This window comes from Centroberyx gerrardi, chromosome 13 (genome assembly GCF_048128805.1).
Source record: "Centroberyx gerrardi isolate f3 chromosome 13, fCenGer3.hap1.cur.20231027, whole genome shotgun sequence".
In the NCBI taxonomy this organism is placed as follows: Eukaryota; Metazoa; Chordata; class Actinopteri; order Beryciformes; family Berycidae; genus Centroberyx; species Centroberyx gerrardi.
Genome location: NC_136009.1, coordinates 10,426,907 through 10,443,863, shown reverse-complemented (window position 1 = coordinate 10,443,863; position 16,957 = coordinate 10,426,907). Strand labels below are relative to the sequence as shown.

Below are 16,957 nucleotides of genomic sequence, written 5' to 3'. Positions count from 1 at the left end.
GAGGTTCATAGAACTGTGAAGTGATCAGTCATCTATAATCAGCGCTAATTCTATTGTCTCAAGTTTGGTAGAATGGGCTCTTTTCAACGCTGTCTAAACAGAAAAAAATTAATTCAATGCTCTGTTTAGACAACAATAAAAGATTAGATCTGTGTCACACATGATGAAAAAAAGTCAGATTTGAGGCGGCAGTGTAAATCAGATCTGACCGAGCAACCTGTTATTTGGTGAACCCACTGGAATACAACTGTCAAGCAACCCCACACCACACATTTTCATATTTCCCCTCCGTCTTGTTTTAGACTATTTTAATATATAATATCTATTCACAATATCTTGTACAGTGCATTTGCCATGACAACCAGTTAGAGAAAAGAAACTCTGAAATGAATAAGGCTGGATCACTGTATGAATCCACAATGATGAATGTTTAAGGTAACAAGAACAAAGACGTCGGGTTTCCCTATATTTTACTCCACATGAACCCATAAGTGTTCCAGGTGCACAAAACTGATGATTTGTAACTACTTGCATAAACTCAGCAGCGGTCAGTCTACTGAATATGGAGTGTTAGAAAGTCAAATAATAAAATAATAATCTAGGTTTGTGTGTGTGTGTGTGTGTGTGAGAGAGAGAGAAAGAGAGAGACAGAGAGAGATTATGTTCTGATGTTACATCTCAACCATTAATCCTTTGCTGCTAAAGATAAAGTTTCAAATATACTAAACATGGGATGGATCCATAGTGTGTCATCTTCACAGTCAAAAGCCATTGATTCTCTTGGTTTCCGCTCACAAACAAGTCCACTAATTATCCGCCAGATATTTACCTGAAGCAAAACAAGAGAAGACAAGTCAAAGAGGAGAAGTCCAGCCATTCAATTCTAAATCACTCTGGTAGAGTGTCTGGGTTTGTTTCTTGTTCGACAGACTAAATCCTACAGCAACTTAATTCAGAGTGAGCGCAGTCAGGCACCATGACATCATGCAATCCCTTACACTCAAACTGACCTGCAGCAAATCTCTTCTTGACCAGGGAAAGCCTGTAGCCAGTCCCTACCAGCTGGATGTCACACCCTGACAGCGTGCTTCCCTCACTGGTGAACTGGACTGCCAGCTGGGAGGGCTTACTGGGACCTTCTGTCAACTGGAACCGGCCCAGCAGAGCCCCAACTCCTGCAGGACAGAGACATGGTATTAAACAGTTATGGTGTTGACAGTTGTGGGGGGTTTTTTGTTTTATGTTTTAAAGTTTGGGTCTGTATGTTGTAGTATATAAATGTTGTTTTGTCTGATAATGTAATGAATTAATAAAGTCTAAATCAATCCCTCCGTCAATCCATCAATCCATGAAATCAAATGTAGTTCCCAATAATGCAATATGCAACTTTTTCACATTAAAATACCATCAAATAAATAGGATATATTATACATGATCCGTCTGTGTTAGATGTCTGTACATGCCTAAATCTCTGAAATTGGCTTTTCAATTATTTTTCTTTAAAAAAAAAAAAAAAGTCCAGTGAAATAAAGACAGAAGAGAATGAGAGTGATGCTGAGGTGAAAGAGGAAGATGAAAAACATGAAGATGAAAAAAGATGAATACTTGCCTCCGTTTTCAGACCTATGAGAGAGGCTGGAGATCTTCCACTGCATTGTCCGCTGCTCTGGGTTCCTTAATGACAAAACCACACTGTGTAAGGAGCAACATTTTGTTTTCTGATGTGCATTTGTCCATGGGAAAGATGTAAAGCCTCAACTGTCAACACAGCAAATAAAGCTGTTAGCCTAACAAACTGCAAACAAATTCCAAGTTCCAATATATCTGTATCCTCACCAGGTGGCAGGGGGGATCATGGCCTGGAGTTTGGCCACGCCTCCATCCACAGGAACCAGGAAGTGGATGTTGTGTAGTGGCGTGGGGGCGGCCATGGCCTCTGTGTTGTATTTGTAGTCTATCCGCAGGTCCGTGCTGGTAGCATCGCCTCGCCAACTCACTGCCAGGTTGAGAGGAGTGGACTGGATCCCATCTGCCGAGACCTGAGGCAGGGGGAAGACAGCAGACAGATAGATATATAACAGATAGATATATAACAGATAGATAGATAGATAGATAGATAGATAGTGGTGATTGCGGCTGACCTGATATTTGATCATATCCACGTTGTAGTATGTTGCCTGAGGCTTCTGCTCAGCCACTTTCCTCAGATGGCTCATCAAGTTTGGCATATTCACCCAGAATTCCTTGGTGTGTACATTGTCCGTTATGGAATCACTAAAGGAGGAGAGGTATGTAGAGACGTATATATCATATATCGTGTATGTATTATTATACAAACAAAGAACTACACGTACAGTTAATGTGTTTGTGTGTGGTATATTTGCATAAAATGTTGCTCCTACCAGCACAGCAGCTGTGGATTGGGGAGGACCTGCTCCAGTCGGTTGTAGTTGCTGATGCTGAAGGTGAGGACGGGCTGAGTCGGGTGGCTGGCAAAGTGCCTGGTTATGCCTGCGGGGAAGGACAGCACCATCTCCCCCATGATCTTTACCACACATCTGGGACACAGGGAGTGAAGAGGCAGAACGCACACATCGGGCTGGATGAAAACTTAAGCTCCCAGAATCCCTTTGGTATCTAAAGCTGAATGTCAAAGAGGATGCCTGGCTGCCAGAAATGCATTCACTTTGTTAGTCTATTACAGAAACGTGTCTCCTCGGTCTCCCCGAAGCTATTTTTCTCTCATCTTTCCTTTTGCTGTCAATAGAATTCTTACTTGAAGACCAATTGCTAAAAGCATGCTCCACATTACGATACAAGTGATTCATTTTGCTAATCATGACTCAAGACTGTCGACAAGATGCATAACCTGCCTCTGTGTTACATCAGCGTTAAACCTGTTTCTATCATCAGTGGGAGTTATTCATATTGGCAAGAATGTTGGTTATTGCGGCTGTAACAGAATATGTTGGCCTACTTGCTGGGGTCGGCGCCTTTGAAGTAGGCATTGATGGTTTCAGTGAAGGCAGCTGCCACTGGCAGAGTGTCCTGGGGTCCCATGGTAAGTGGGCTGGGTCCTCTGGAGCACCCTAAAGCACACACACACACACACACACACCATGGGCCTCGTAGATCTACACCTAAACAGTCTCGTCTATTCCTCTGAGGTGTCTCTATCTGCTCAAATGATCAGCCATGGTTTACAGGCAGAGGGTAAAGGGGTAAAACCAAAGAGAAGCAACAGGACAGAAGCAAAACTCAACACGCCATCTAGAATCTAGATTCGAGGTCAACAGAGTGAGCTGACATGGGATGGGATGGGCGGGAATATTCTCGCTGAGTGGACTTGAGCGTGGACAGGAGTCAGGACTGCATGAGGACGGCAGGTTTAGAGGAGGACAGGTGTATTCAGCCCATGCACAGGTGGCACTACAGTAGTGGTTTGGCTTGACTCACCTTCAAAGGCTAAATAAAACCTGCCGTGGTCAAACCACACCAGAGGCTGTGGGCCCTCTGAGTGTGCAGAGAGATGAGGGGGAGAGAATCATGGACAGGAGAGGACAGGACGATGAGTGACTGCACAACATGGACACACACTGAGGTGAAACAAAATGCTACAGGGGTGCACACTTGTCCCTCGCTCATAGATTCCCATCCACACCAGGTAATTTTAGACTGTAAGTAAACCTAAACTAAATGTCTATGTCTGTATTAGCTGGTCATGTCGCTGATGAGTGATTTGTCCGTGTGGCTGAGAGTGATCCCTGTCCTGGTGCTGTACCTGTGGTGGACATGTTGAGGTCCCTCCCTAAGGTGGGGGTGGACGCTGCGCTCAGCGAGGTGATGGAGGAGATGGAGGAAGAGCTCTCCGCCCGGGCCAGGGGGGCGAAAGGCGGGGGGCTGCCTGAGACCGGCGGACTGAACGGCCGAGCCTGGAGTCGGTACACAGCAACACAACACTCTATGATTACAGTGAAAACACAGTGCAGAGGGTGATCACACACTCACACGCCTGTCTGAGGCTACAATTAACCGTGACTGGCATGATTTCTGTCTGTTGAAACACTTCATCTGTTGTCTAGGACTGAAAACTAACAAAAGGAAGACTAGTGGCTCTCCTTTGAAAAGGGAAATACAGAATGATTATGTTATAACACCAACCAACTAAGACATTAAGTCATTAATAATAATGGGGTATTTTATAGATGCCTGAAGGGACACCATACCAGGTCTGCTATTGGTTTCCCTGGGGGCAGCTTTGGTCGTGAGGACGGTCTAGGAGGAGGAGGAGGAGGAACGGGACTGCCTCCTGACTGAGGCGTGGCAGGACGAGCTGGAGACGAGGGGCCTGTGGCACACGCCGGGGGCTACAGTTAGCCTTTTCATTAGATCACATGTACAGATTTTTCATTCAATGATAGCACAGTCATTTCCCATCATATGTTAATGTCGTTTTCACAGAGCAACTACGCCTACAGACTCACCAGAACTTGTTTTAGATAATGACTTGTGTCCATAGTTTAGAAGGTATAGACACAGTGGGAAAATAAATCTATGTAATATGTAATGGTATTTGTTGTGGCTAATCTGTCACTCTACACTCAAAAAAATCAGAAAAATCTGCTATTATTGTGAGATGATTTCAGTTGTTTTCAAATCATTTTCAATTGTTTCGAGAATTTAAAATATGTGACTCTTGCAATAATCGTGCAATAAGGCAGATCACTTCACCTGATTCAAGACAATGTCACTTGATTAAAGTGAAAAGTTGAGTAGTATTGGAAATAAGTGAAATCATCTCATGCAATTAAGAAAAATAAGATTTTAGGACTGATTACAAGATTAAAAGACTTGTTATGAGGGACAACGTTTTGCAGGGAGTTTGTCTGCTCAATTCTATATATCTATACTGATCCCTCCCTGCTCAATCGAACTAGTGGGAAATGACCAAAAATACCAAAGTATTTAATTCTATCACATCCTAACACACAGAACATCTGCTAATAATAATGAGTCTGAACAGCTGTGACTTCCAAAATAAATAAAAAAAAGTCACCTGTGTACTCAAGGCTGTTTTCAAGAGCAATAAGAAATGTGGTAAGCTGCTATAGCAATCTGCAACCTCTTATGCAAAACTAGGTCTCACATTTAACACAGCTGTCTAAGTGAAACACAACAACACTAGACATATTTCAGCCCATCCCATCTCAACATGTGACTCTCAAATGATTAGCTGTCTCCACCAGACTACTGTTTGATTCTTCTGGAAGCTGAAAAGAAAATTATATTAGTATATTATTTTCAAATCAATCCTTCTCAAGGTTGGAGCAGAAGTGCAGTGCAGCTGCAGTGTTACATGCAGCTCATACAGCAAAACTTCTAGAATCATCTGCATAAGGCGGTGATAGTACTCAATAATAATCCTCACACCATTTCTTTTTGCTTTGATAAACTGCAAATAATGCAAATATTGTGAACAGTTGTGACCATGTGACCTAGTGACCATGCATACCAGATACTTGTATAGTAGGAGCTAATAATGCGCAGTTTTGGGGAGTAGTTTCCCTTCATGCAATTAAACTAGTAGTTTAACTAAATTCAAATTTGGATAGTGTTTTTAGTAGTTTATTACTTTATTCATTTTGAGGCTTAGTTAACTCCTGCAACTAACTACTTTTGTCCATAAAAGAAAAGAAAGGAACTGCATTTTTCATCCATGTATTTATTTTTACATTTTTTATTTACTTTTGTTGAGGTAGTAAAAGTAAAATGTTATTTTAAGTATGTTTATTTAAGTACAACAGAAAGTTAACATTCCTTCCACTTTGCTCCATGAAAAACCCAAACTGGGTTCTTTGGTTTGGGTTTGTGTGAAAATGCAGGAATGATTGACATTACATAAAGCAAGTTAACATTTGTTGCTCTTCTCCCTGTGATGAACCAGACTGGTTTATTTGGTTTGTATTTACATCCAGACTCTAGTTTCTGGCAGGCAGCTGTCAGAGTGTGAGCATTATAAACACAGAAAGCACTGCTTGCACTTTATTTCAAATAAATTAGGCTAAAACTTTTGTTAACATCCCAATCAGTATGTTTTTTTCTTTTGCAGTCTTTTGATTTTGTATATATGATACAAAATAGTTTGAACTTCTTTTTCTAGTGAAGTTTAGTAAACAAAGCTATATTTCTACAGAACAACAGAACTGATTCCAGCTCACTGCTGGATAATATAAAAAAGTAAAACCTGTTAATGTAATAAATAACAGCGAATATTTACATTAACTGGCAGTTATTACTTCATAATGAAAGTAGTCATATTATTGCATTCTTCTCATTCATTATAACATTATTTGTTAATATTATTATTACATCATCAGTTAAAAATATGTTACACCCTTTATGAAGTCATAACGCCGGTTAATGTAACAATATGATGTTATTACATTGTCCAACATTTTAGCACAGCAGCAGGTTTTATTACATTTTCAACCCATTTAGAGCAATATTTTATTACATTTTGAGAAGCTCTGACATATCAGTTGCTATAAGCTTGTAAAACTACTTCCCCAGTAGCTTCTCACACTAACAATGAGTCAGTTCAGTCAGGACGCCCTGCCAGCTCTGATCCAGTTAGAAACACCTGAGGAGATATAGTTTTCAACCTTTTTTTGCTTTTAATGTCATTTTCAAACTGTTTCTTTATTTTGTATTGTCCATTTAGACAGAATTTTATGTTTAATATATTGCCATCTGATAGCCTACAGGCAACATCTGTCTCCTTATACCCATAAACCCTTGCGTTTTATGGTCATTTCCTGTAGTTGGTTCGGATTACTTTCTCACTCCTAAGAAAACGCACTGCAGTTTGCTTGGGAGGACTGAGACCTGCATTTTCAGGCACCTCACTCGGTTTTTTTTGGTATCACTCAGGTTCAAATGGCATTGTTCTCACCTGCCCAAATGAACCAAACTAAATGAGTAAATGCTCCAGAGTTCTTTTGAACCACTCAAAACATACTTATGTTATGTTGTGTATGTTTGGAGATGTGAACACAGCCTAAGTGGCCATTGGAAACTTTTAGAAAGAGAGCACAGTACTCACTGCTGCCTGAGTAGGGCCCCGGGGAAGACACGATAGACCTGTAGGTGGTGGGAGGGAGAGGAGGTGGCGTGCCCCTGAAGCTCGGCGTCAGCTCTCTGGGTGAGCCCACGAAGTCTGGGATATCGTCTCTCAGGTACGCACCCTCCGGAGTCCTCTTCCCCCCGGCGCCCCCCAGGACCAAGGGAGACGGCACTCCCACCCGGGGGGACCTCCGCTCCGCCGGCAGAGGCGGGACGGGGCTGGTGGGGGCGGGGGACGAAGAGTACTGCGCGAACTGCAGCACCTCCTCATCGAACGCCTCGTCGTCCAGGCAGACCGGAGGCGAGTCGGAGGGGGAGAAGTCGGGAGGCAGGGGAGGGGCCGGTTCGTCCGGAGGGGGTCCCAGGACGATGGAAGGGGGCGAGTCCGGAGGCGTGAAAGGAGGAGGAGGTGACTCGGGCGGAGAAAGGGGCGGAGGGGAAGGCGGGGGCTCGTCGGGAGGCGGGCCGGGGGAGAGGCAGGGGGTGGAGGGGGTGGACGAGGGCGTGTCGGGGGCAGGGGACTCCGGCGGCGGAGGGGGGGCAGGTTCGTCCGGCGGAGGGGGGCGGTCGCTGCTGAAAGTGACCCATCTGGGAGACACCGCCTCCTCGCTGCTCTGGGGGCTGTCCACGGGGCCGAACACGTCGTCCAGGTCCGGGACGGGGGAGCCGCGGTAGGAGGAGGGGGATTGGACGTTCAGGTAGATGGGGGCGGGGCTGCGAGAGACCCTTCCATTAGGTAGATCAGCTGCAAAAAATTAGGGTGGAGCACTTAGATCACAGCCAGCCGTCATGGGATTTCACTTGATGACAGGTGTACTGGTGTGTGATTATTAAAAGCAGAATTTACCGGAAGAGTCCGAAGGATAGCCGTAATGACTGGTCGATGGAATGTTTTTTGGAGGAAGCGGAGGAGGAGCTGAAAGAAAGATGACAGTTAAATGAGTCAAAGCACATTCAACAGGTGTAACTCCTAATACAACTAAGATAAAGTGAGGTTCATCCGTGCCGGCTCACCTCCTGTTGGAAAGCCTCTGGTCAAAGGAGACTCAGGCCGTGGTCTCGATTCCCAGACATCAGGGACAACTGTGATTGGATGAGCCAGTGACAGAGAAACAACCAATGACACCTCTATAAACTACAATACTAACTACTATTTCATGTGTATGGAGCTATATCCTATTGATATGTGACAGACCATCATATCTGGAATAGCTGGTCTCTGGTGGCAGCCCGAAGAAGGCAGGAACGTTCTGGGATAGTCTGTCACTGCAATGGATAAATACAACAATCACAAACAAACATCCCTCATTTTGTTTCTCATTTGGCTGCTCGAAATGTAGCAAAGCAACTTCTTTTGCAATTCAAGACAAATCCGCACACCTCAAAGAGAAAGACTGTTCTTGCCTTTCTGTGAATATAATGAATATCATTATATATATTAGTAAAAGAAAGACTCTGACCTTGGCATGTCGGGGGCGGGGCTTGGTGTTGGGGTTGAGCGTCTGGGTCGGGCAATCTCCTCACCTGTGAGAAACATAAGAAAAACTCAACATCTCTCTGTTACACACTTGTATATGAACATATGTGTAACACAAAGTAAACTGCTTGATTGTAAAACGGTCAAGTGGAAAAGCAAGTCCCCGACGGATGTACTTACAGGACAAGTGTCTTTTTATCTGTCCCTGTAAAAGAAACAAACCAAATTTGAGATATGGATAATACAGGAATTTAAGATACAGATAATACAGGAATGTATGTATGAAATGATATGCATATGTGTGACTCAAATTTTCAATACACTGCAAAAAATGTCCATCTTAACAAGTCATTTAGTGTCATATTCAGTGATGAAATTTTATTTGTCTTAAAACAAAACATCTGCCAATGGGGTGAGATAATTCCACTTATTTCCAGTGCAGTTTCATTTCTTTTAGGAAGTTTCTAGAAACAAAAGTCAGTATCTTGAAACAAGGCAGATCACTCCATCAGTATCAAGAAAATGACATTTAATTAAACACAGTTCTTTAGACAAGTTGATTTGCATTGGAAACACGTGAAATTATCTAACTCCATTTTCATATTTTTCACTTGTTTTGAGAAAAAATATTTTAAGACTCAGTATGACATTAAGATTGACTAAGATAGACATTTTTTTTGTTGTGTACAGGTCTTTTATAATCTGTACTTAAACGTGGACAATCAGCAGAGTTTAGACAGCTGTGTTTTGCGGTGCGGGCCTTGAAACAGCCAGCAGATGGTGTGAGAAACTCACCGGGCTGCGTCTCTGAGACCAGCAAAAAGGAAGAGAGAACAGACCTGGGTCAGAGAGTGAGTGACAAATCAGTCAAATGGACACAAACTAAAACTGCACACACCGCACCTCTTTACTTTAACCGCAAAGCCTTCATAATGCAACATGAGCCATAACACCTTTTCGACACCATGAACACAACATCAGCAACATGTACGACCAACATTCACACAGCTGCGCATTGAACGTAGTTTGCTGCTCGGTGCGTAAGCCCCGATGAAACCAAATCAATAGGTTTGGAGCGAGTGTTATGTTTACTGTGCATTATGTAACACAGCCGCTTTGCCAGACAGGTTGAAGTAAAGTTGGAACTGAAAAGAAAAAACAATCAACAAAAGGAAGGGAGGACTTTCTATGCCTAAAAAGAGCATACACTTTGAGGGAGGGACAGAAACTACATGCAGAAAAGGGGGTTCAACATATTGCCATAAAGGCAATTTATAAAAATCAACTACCACAGAAAGGAAAAAGTATCAAGCACTGCTACCAAGTGAACCCATGCCATGCTTTCGCTCTTGGTAGTGATACAGAGATGAACAAGTCAGAAAAGACAGGCTTACCGGACTTCTCTTCTACAAGATGTACAAGTCAGCAGAAATAGAGAGAAGCAAAGACATGGAAAGAGAGAGAAAGTGTGAGGAGACAGTGTCACAGAGAGAGAAAGAGAGAGACGAAGCGATACACATTCAACAGATTCAGTCGCTAATAAGGAAATAAAAACACATACTCAAGTTGCGGGGTGTTTTTTGCCCCGATCGATACTGTGTAACATAACAAGAGCAGCGGCGATTAGTGGCACTCACCAGAGAGGGAGACAGCGCCAGGCCTCCCACCGAGGCCTTCAGCTCGTCCATGGAAGGAGTGACACACTTGGCACTGTCCGACACCAGCGGCTTGATCTTGATTTTGAACCTTTTCTTGCTGTCTTCCTCATCCTCTGAATCACTGGAGGAGAAGAAATGTTTTCCTCTGGAAGCTGGTGAGTAATTGTCAAGGACGATAAGGACTGAGAATGTAAAGTGGAACCAATGCGATGCCTAATATTTAGTGTTGTGGTACTCGAGACCGGTCTCAAGGCAACATTTTAGGTCAGAAATTGACTCAAAAATTGATTTCAAGAGCGGTTGAGAAAACAACTATAGTGTCATCATATCCAACCTTGTGCACATCATCTGAAACTACTTTGTCTTTCTTTTTACTGTGGTTTGATCGAACAAAACTTTCCCTTACAATGCCTTCTGTCACGTAGTACGCTAATCTCTACCATATGTCCAATTCTATTTGATTAAAATGTCGTTTTTTGTTTGGAATATTAGCAGAGAAACTGATGCAAAATTTGAGCCCTGACTATGATGGCAGACCAACACAATTACAGTCTTGAATGGTCTTGAATTGGACTTGCTTTGTTCTGGTCTCATATAACTGTCACTGTTAGGGTTAGGCTGCAAAAACTAGGATCCAGCCACATCCTTTTAAAATAAATAAATGTTCTCTCAAATACACACCCTTCACTTGTAGAACAATATTGCAGCACAGGAGTGAGATCTTAGCCCTCTGTCTCTGCCTGCTGTGCCCCAGTTAACAACGTTACACCTGCTGTAACTGACACTCCAGCTTTATCTGAGCCAAATCTTCCTGCTCACGGCGGACCATCTCCATAGTACCGGCTCTCCAGGATCACATTCCAAATCCAATTCCAACATATAGTTTACTAATTCCCGCGGGGGGGCAAAACATAGCTTTGGAATACCAAGGCATTCTAGGTCAGCGGTTAATGAGAACTATAGCGTAGTGGCAACTGTAAAGCCGAATGCAATGTGGCGCTGTCCGGCTGCCCTGCACCTCGCTGCAGGGGCGCGCATGTGCGGTGTGGCCAGAGAGGTCTATTGATTTGGCCTATTTAATGCTGAGAAGCACTCGTCCAATGTGTCACTCAGCCAAACAGGTCAATAGTTTTGCAGGCAAGGGTCCCGAGGCTGGTGCTGCTTCCTGCCTGCCAGTCTCAGTCTCAGCTGAAAGGATATCATCTCCCTCCTCACCCGGTCTGAGGCTGAAGCCCTCCTCATCCACATCAGGAGACGCCTGGGAAACGGAGAGGAGACCAACAGGGACGACGGTCAATCGTAGCTCATCACACACTATAACAGATGCGCTGCTAAACTCTCCTCATTCCTGTGAACACTGCATATAAATGCGGATCAAATTCCACTCAGATGTCTTGGCTGAGGCTGTCAGATTGCTGGCTGAAGCTCTTGCTGACTCACAGAATATGTGCAGCTATCACTCTGTTCGCGCAGTTTACTCAGTCATTTTGAACCCGGCGTTACATGATAACGATCGCCGCAGCACAGCAACTGTTTCACACCCAAAGCTGCAATGTCTCTGCTTAGTCAGAAACATAAAGTAGTAGTAGTAGTAGCGGAGCAGGGAGTCGGCTGTGGACACTTACATATCTGTCCCAGTCAATCTCCCCATAGAAGCCATTGGGCGCCCCATTGGCCTTTTTCTGTCAAGATGGAGAAAAGAGAACGTAACAAGAGGGCAATATTGGAAAGCTTACCTCAAGTGACGTCAGTGTCACTATTGGCATGACAAACATCAGGAATCTCAAAATTTTAATTGGAATAAACACCACAAAAGATAAACAGCACCAGAATTTCCCTAAAGAGTGTAACAGCTGTGCTGCAACCTGCTGTGAATCTACTGCACCACTATGTAAAAAAACCCAACCTGTCAATCTACAACTTATTACATCAGCAGGTGTATCATTTCATGTGAAAGTTGGCACCCCGGCACCGCACTGTCACAAATCCCGAGAAGAACACTACTCATTATTCAGAGGGGAAACAGGAGAAACAGGAGAAAATCCAAAATGTACATACGCTTCCTTTCTTTCCACTTCCAGTTCCTTCTTTGTCAGGTGAGCTCCTGTTTGGAGAGACAAGGAGGAGCACGACGATCAGATGCTTAAGAGCTGAAGACAATCAGTGCCACAAAGCTTTAGGGGGAAAAATAAATCTCACAAGATACATAGTTACATAGCGTTTTCTTAATGCCTGCCAACGTCTCGAAAACACATTTCCAAGCTGCTAAATTATGCAGTGATTTCAAAGTTGTATGGCTGTTCAACTTTGCATATTTATTGTGTCCCTGTATGCGCACGAGCAAACTCACGTGGAGTCTGTATCCTTGTCTTTCCTCCGTAACCCCAAGGCCTTCCTGGTTCGGTTTTTCAGTCCTAGTACAGTGAGAGAGAGAGAGAGAGAGAGAGAGAGAGAGAGAGAGAGAGAGAGAGGGAGAGAGAGAGAGAGAGAGTGAGAGAGAGAGATGGAGAGAGAGAAAACAACATCATAAAGAATTAATTTTAACAGTTTTAGAGTCTACTATTAAGTTAACTGTCTTGGCGGCGTTTAAAAAGTAGTTAAAAGCAGAGAACGCAGCAGAGTGGGACGCTGATGTAACTCAAGGAAGAACACTTACACCAACCCTAATAACAGCCAGTTAATACAAACTGATGTATCGATGTGGGACACAAACATCCTCCCATCTAGGGAGAGCATCCACCGAACACGGGGCACGCATTACATCATATAGATGCGGAAGCAATCCCCTTAAGTGTCCCCTCCTTAGATGTATAAGATGGAAAGGAGAGACAAGCCGGGGGGTGATCAATTTGAACACTTCATTAGCGAGATTCAGGGGAGAGTGGGGAGAAATGTACAGCGACCCGTCTGCCAAACGGGATGCCAAGCCCCCCGCAGCGTCGTCGGTTGGCACCACGCAGCGCTGGAATCAGGGCAACTAGAAAAACCAACACCAAGACACACTTTTAACGTGTACGGAGCCTGAAGGTTTCCCGAGGCGTCCCACATCAGTGAGTCTTGCTGGATGGGATTTGAGGGTAATACTTCATACATGTTCTTCATTTCAGGTTTGGAGTATCACATAGGACAGTGATTGTCAACCATTTTCATATCAAGGACTCCTAATTTAGTACACATTTGGGCCACGGACCCCCATTTAATGACATTTTGTCTCTTGGACCCAAATCTGAGAATATTTTTATTGTTAGATATGATTTTGTCCAGAATTCCATGACTATCTGTATTGTAGGTAGAGGGATAACAGTGAAACTATGATCAAAATAGTCATTCTTCTACATTCTCTAATTGCGTTAATTTCTTGTAAATGAAATAATGGTGAACCCACTCAAGGATCCCTGGGGGTCCCCGGACCCCATGTTGAGAACCACTGACATAGGATGTAGTGGTTTTTGTTTCAACCCTACATACGTCAGGTGAATCAACAAACATCTAAAAAGCTGAAATGTAGAAATGTATAATGAATGAATGAACACCCGTGTCGCCCATGAAACCCCTGCATTTGTCGAATCAGATTGCACAGACTGCAATGCACAGTCTGTGGCTCTCCACACCAGCATTAAAGCGCTGATTAACACTGTACATGTGGAGACATCACGCTGGACTGGTTCGCAGTGCCAGTCACTTGGGAAGCAGAGAGTCTCCCGGGTGCTGAAGGACATGCCGGGGCGTGTGATGCATTAGCTAGCTGGGCCGCTCAATGGCAAAGGTTATTCCTGCGTGGCTCTGCATCAGCGGAGACCGTGGCGTACAGCGAGCCTTCTATCCGGTCTTGACCTGCGTGCGTCTTGTGTGATAAGGTGTAAAAATAGAGAATCAATCTTGACATTGATATGGAACAACCTACCGAGCTGCGTGAAAATACACTGATGCAGCACAAGTAGTACTGAGCAATCCAAACAGATTAGTTGGTTTGCTGAGTGCATGACAGCACAGCATGCACATCACATCGTGCATCCAAGGAGGACTGTTGTTTTGTAACCCATTTATTAAGTTCGCCTGAACTGAGCCCTAAGGCACTCTTTAAACAGAGAGATTATGGTAATTAATCATATTAACTGTAAATATAGTTGAGTTTGGGTCTTTTGATGTGGCCCCTCTTGATGCTAACTCACAGGAACACAAAGCTTAAAGATCTCACATTATAGAATTAAAAATTTCCTCTATTCATGTACATATATGATCAAAGATGTTTAATGAAAACATTGTTAAGATTTGATTTTGTTTGAGTGGTTAAATTTATAGCTGTTGCACCAAAAATCAATCCTTTTTTTACAGGCAGTTTCAGACCAAATCCAGTCAACGCATCACAACTGGACTTGGTCTTGATTGGCTCCCCTCACTAAACAACTCCTGAAATCCTTCCAATCAGGCCAGTCTGCAGCATTTGACCTGGCATCCCCCCTGAAGAGCCTCCAATCAGCGGGTTTACCTCATCTGAATCAGAGGAGCTGGAGTTGTCAGCCAATCAGGGTCCAATATTGTGACTGTTCTGAGGACTTAATCCATTCAACTGAATCCAATTCAACTTTAAACTAAGCTACATTTATTTGCAAAACATCATGAAGAACATTATTCTTTTATCCTGTGCCAAAACAAAATGATGAAAACTAAATAATATGGGACCTTTGGCAGGTGAGATTACCCAGAATTCAGTTTTGGACACAGCTCTCCCAATCCTTGTGCCAGCCTAAAGTCGCTATCTACTGACAAAACTGACTCCCAAGTATAAAGCTTACAGTTCTAAAAGGGTTAGTTTGAATACAGATTAAACCGAGTCAAAGACTAAAACGCTCCTTTCAATGGCGAGCTCCACTGAGAGAGATTTCTTAGTCTAGGATTATAATGCCTGTTCCTGAAAACATCCCATAGAATTCTACTACTTCATATACTGTACAGCTCATAAACACTGCTGCATAAAGTCCAACGGGGATCAATCACTGAATGTGACTAGCGATGCCTAACTATGTCTAACTGCCTACACTGTGTAATTAGTGATGCGGGCTGGCTGCTTGCACATGTGGCTAACAATGGCTATGATGAGCATGTGACATCTGTGTGGATGTGAGTGTTGATTTCTTAGAGCACGTGAACTAAGTACAATATCACGGCAAGCTGACCGCAGGCCTTTTGCTAATAATAGCCACCTTCCTTCCATTACCATGTTGGCATTAATGGATGGTAAAGGCCTGGTATTCATCATGCAGGGTGGGATCTATGATGGAGCTGCTCTGTGAGCATTGTAGATGTTTTCCAAAGCAGCGCTTGTTAAGCGACCCTAAACAATCCAGTTATTCATACTCTGCTATCTACTTCATCCCCATCCATTACTGTTACACTATGCCTTTGTTCTGTGGTATGGCCCTTTTACTATACTTTATGTGTATAACAAAATATATTTAAGGATCATTTTTCCTATTGGCATGATATAATATTATATTGGCAGCAATAGCAGCAGTAGCATGAATGGATCCAGTTGTATTTGCAGACAGTATTATGTGGTTTAGATGAGATAAGAGCTTCCCGGACTGCTCACATCTCTCCACAACTACACATTCATAGGACACAGCCTTAGTGTGTAACCTTGAGACAGAACTATAAACTACACACACACGCGCGCGCGCACACGGTCACATGTATAAACACACATGCATGCACACGCACTCACACAAACACAACAAGACATCAGCAAGTGCGGTACTACACCGCCGGGAGCATCAGTTCTCCCTTTACAAATCAATCTACACCTCACACACTCTCTCTCTCTCACACACACACACACACGACAGCCACGTCACATAGGACATGAAGCACAGGTGTTCCAGAAATCCATAAGGCATTACACAGCACATCACTAGATTCACTGGCTCTAATAGCCCAGCAGGACAGAAGAGGGCAGGAGGACGGAGCAGGGGGGGGGGGGGGGGACAGAAAAATAAGGGAGGAGAAGAGAAGGAGAGCGCAGATAATTACCTTGCATCATGATTGCAGATTTTCATTCCTATGTTGCCCCCGCACGCACGGTGGGAGACGGGCCGACAGCAGGACAGGCAGACAGAAATGGAGGAATCCAGCCGGCTAAAGGAGGATGCCTGGGCAGGGCATAGCCGATTCTGCACAGCTCCCCAGCGAAGCACGATGTTGATTCCCTCCACCCCCGAGGGCCCAGCTCCCAGACACCCGCACGGAGGGGGTGGGTGAGGTGGGGCGGGGTGGGGGGAGGCTGAGCGGCAGCGGTGTTGCGGGCAGGAGAGAGTCCCGAGGAATCTACAGCAAATCGGGGGAAGGGGGTCCTCTCGGTGCGCGTTAGGCCCCGGACGCCCCAGCAGCACCAACGCACGCCATCTCCGAGAGGGGGGATGCTGAGAAAAGGCAAAGGAGAAAAAAACAGAGCAATACAGAGAGGGAGAGAGAGAGAGAGAGAGAGAGAGAGAGAGAGAGAGGCACACCGGGAAAGACAGAGAGAAAGGGAGGGAGGGAGTGGGAGGCTTGCTGATGTCACATCTGCACTAAACCAATCCCTGCAACCATGGTCACATGGCTGCTGTCCCCTGATGCCTTAGCAGCTCTCGGCTTGCCTGGAGCAGACACTCCACAGCCGACTGCATACATATTTGCAAGGTCTCACATAATGCAACGCACT

The 16,957-nt window shown here is 44.2% G+C and overlaps 1 protein-coding gene across 1 annotated transcript; it reads right to left on the bottom strand.

The window, feature by feature from the left end:
• Positions 1 to 806: 806 nt before the first annotated feature.
• On the bottom strand, positions 807 to 16,297 carry LOC139926097 (SH3-containing GRB2-like protein 3-interacting protein 1). Its single transcript, XM_071917680.2, has 24 exons — positions 16,288 to 16,297; positions 12,608 to 12,671; positions 12,316 to 12,361; positions 11,883 to 11,939; positions 11,458 to 11,515; positions 10,237 to 10,412; positions 9,994 to 10,005; positions 9,395 to 9,406; positions 8,780 to 8,804; positions 8,583 to 8,646; positions 8,318 to 8,382; positions 8,137 to 8,205; positions 7,970 to 8,038; positions 7,103 to 7,867; positions 4,227 to 4,348; positions 3,782 to 3,932; positions 3,457 to 3,513; positions 2,978 to 3,089; positions 2,403 to 2,558; positions 2,142 to 2,274; positions 1,837 to 2,039; positions 1,610 to 1,674; positions 1,011 to 1,175; positions 807 to 829 (listed from the first exon to the last, which is right to left on the bottom strand). The coding sequence occupies exons 1-24, from the start codon at positions 16,295 to 16,297 to the stop codon at positions 807 to 809; spliced, it is 2,679 nt and encodes an 892-aa protein (XP_071773781.2).
• Between the last annotated feature and the right edge of the window lie 660 nt (positions 16,298 to 16,957).

Excerpts from the sequence above, each read along its gene's own strand:
- LOC139926097 (XM_071917680.2), bottom strand. Across the intron at positions 3,933-4,226 it reads GGAAACCAATAGCAGACCTG|GCTCGGCCGTTCAGTCCGCC; the intron begins GTATGGTGTCCC and ends TACCGACTCCAG. Across the intron at positions 3,090-3,456 it reads GTTTTATTTAGCCTTTGAAG|GGTGCTCCAGAGGACCCAGC; the intron begins GTGAGTCAAGCC and ends TGTGTGCTTTAG.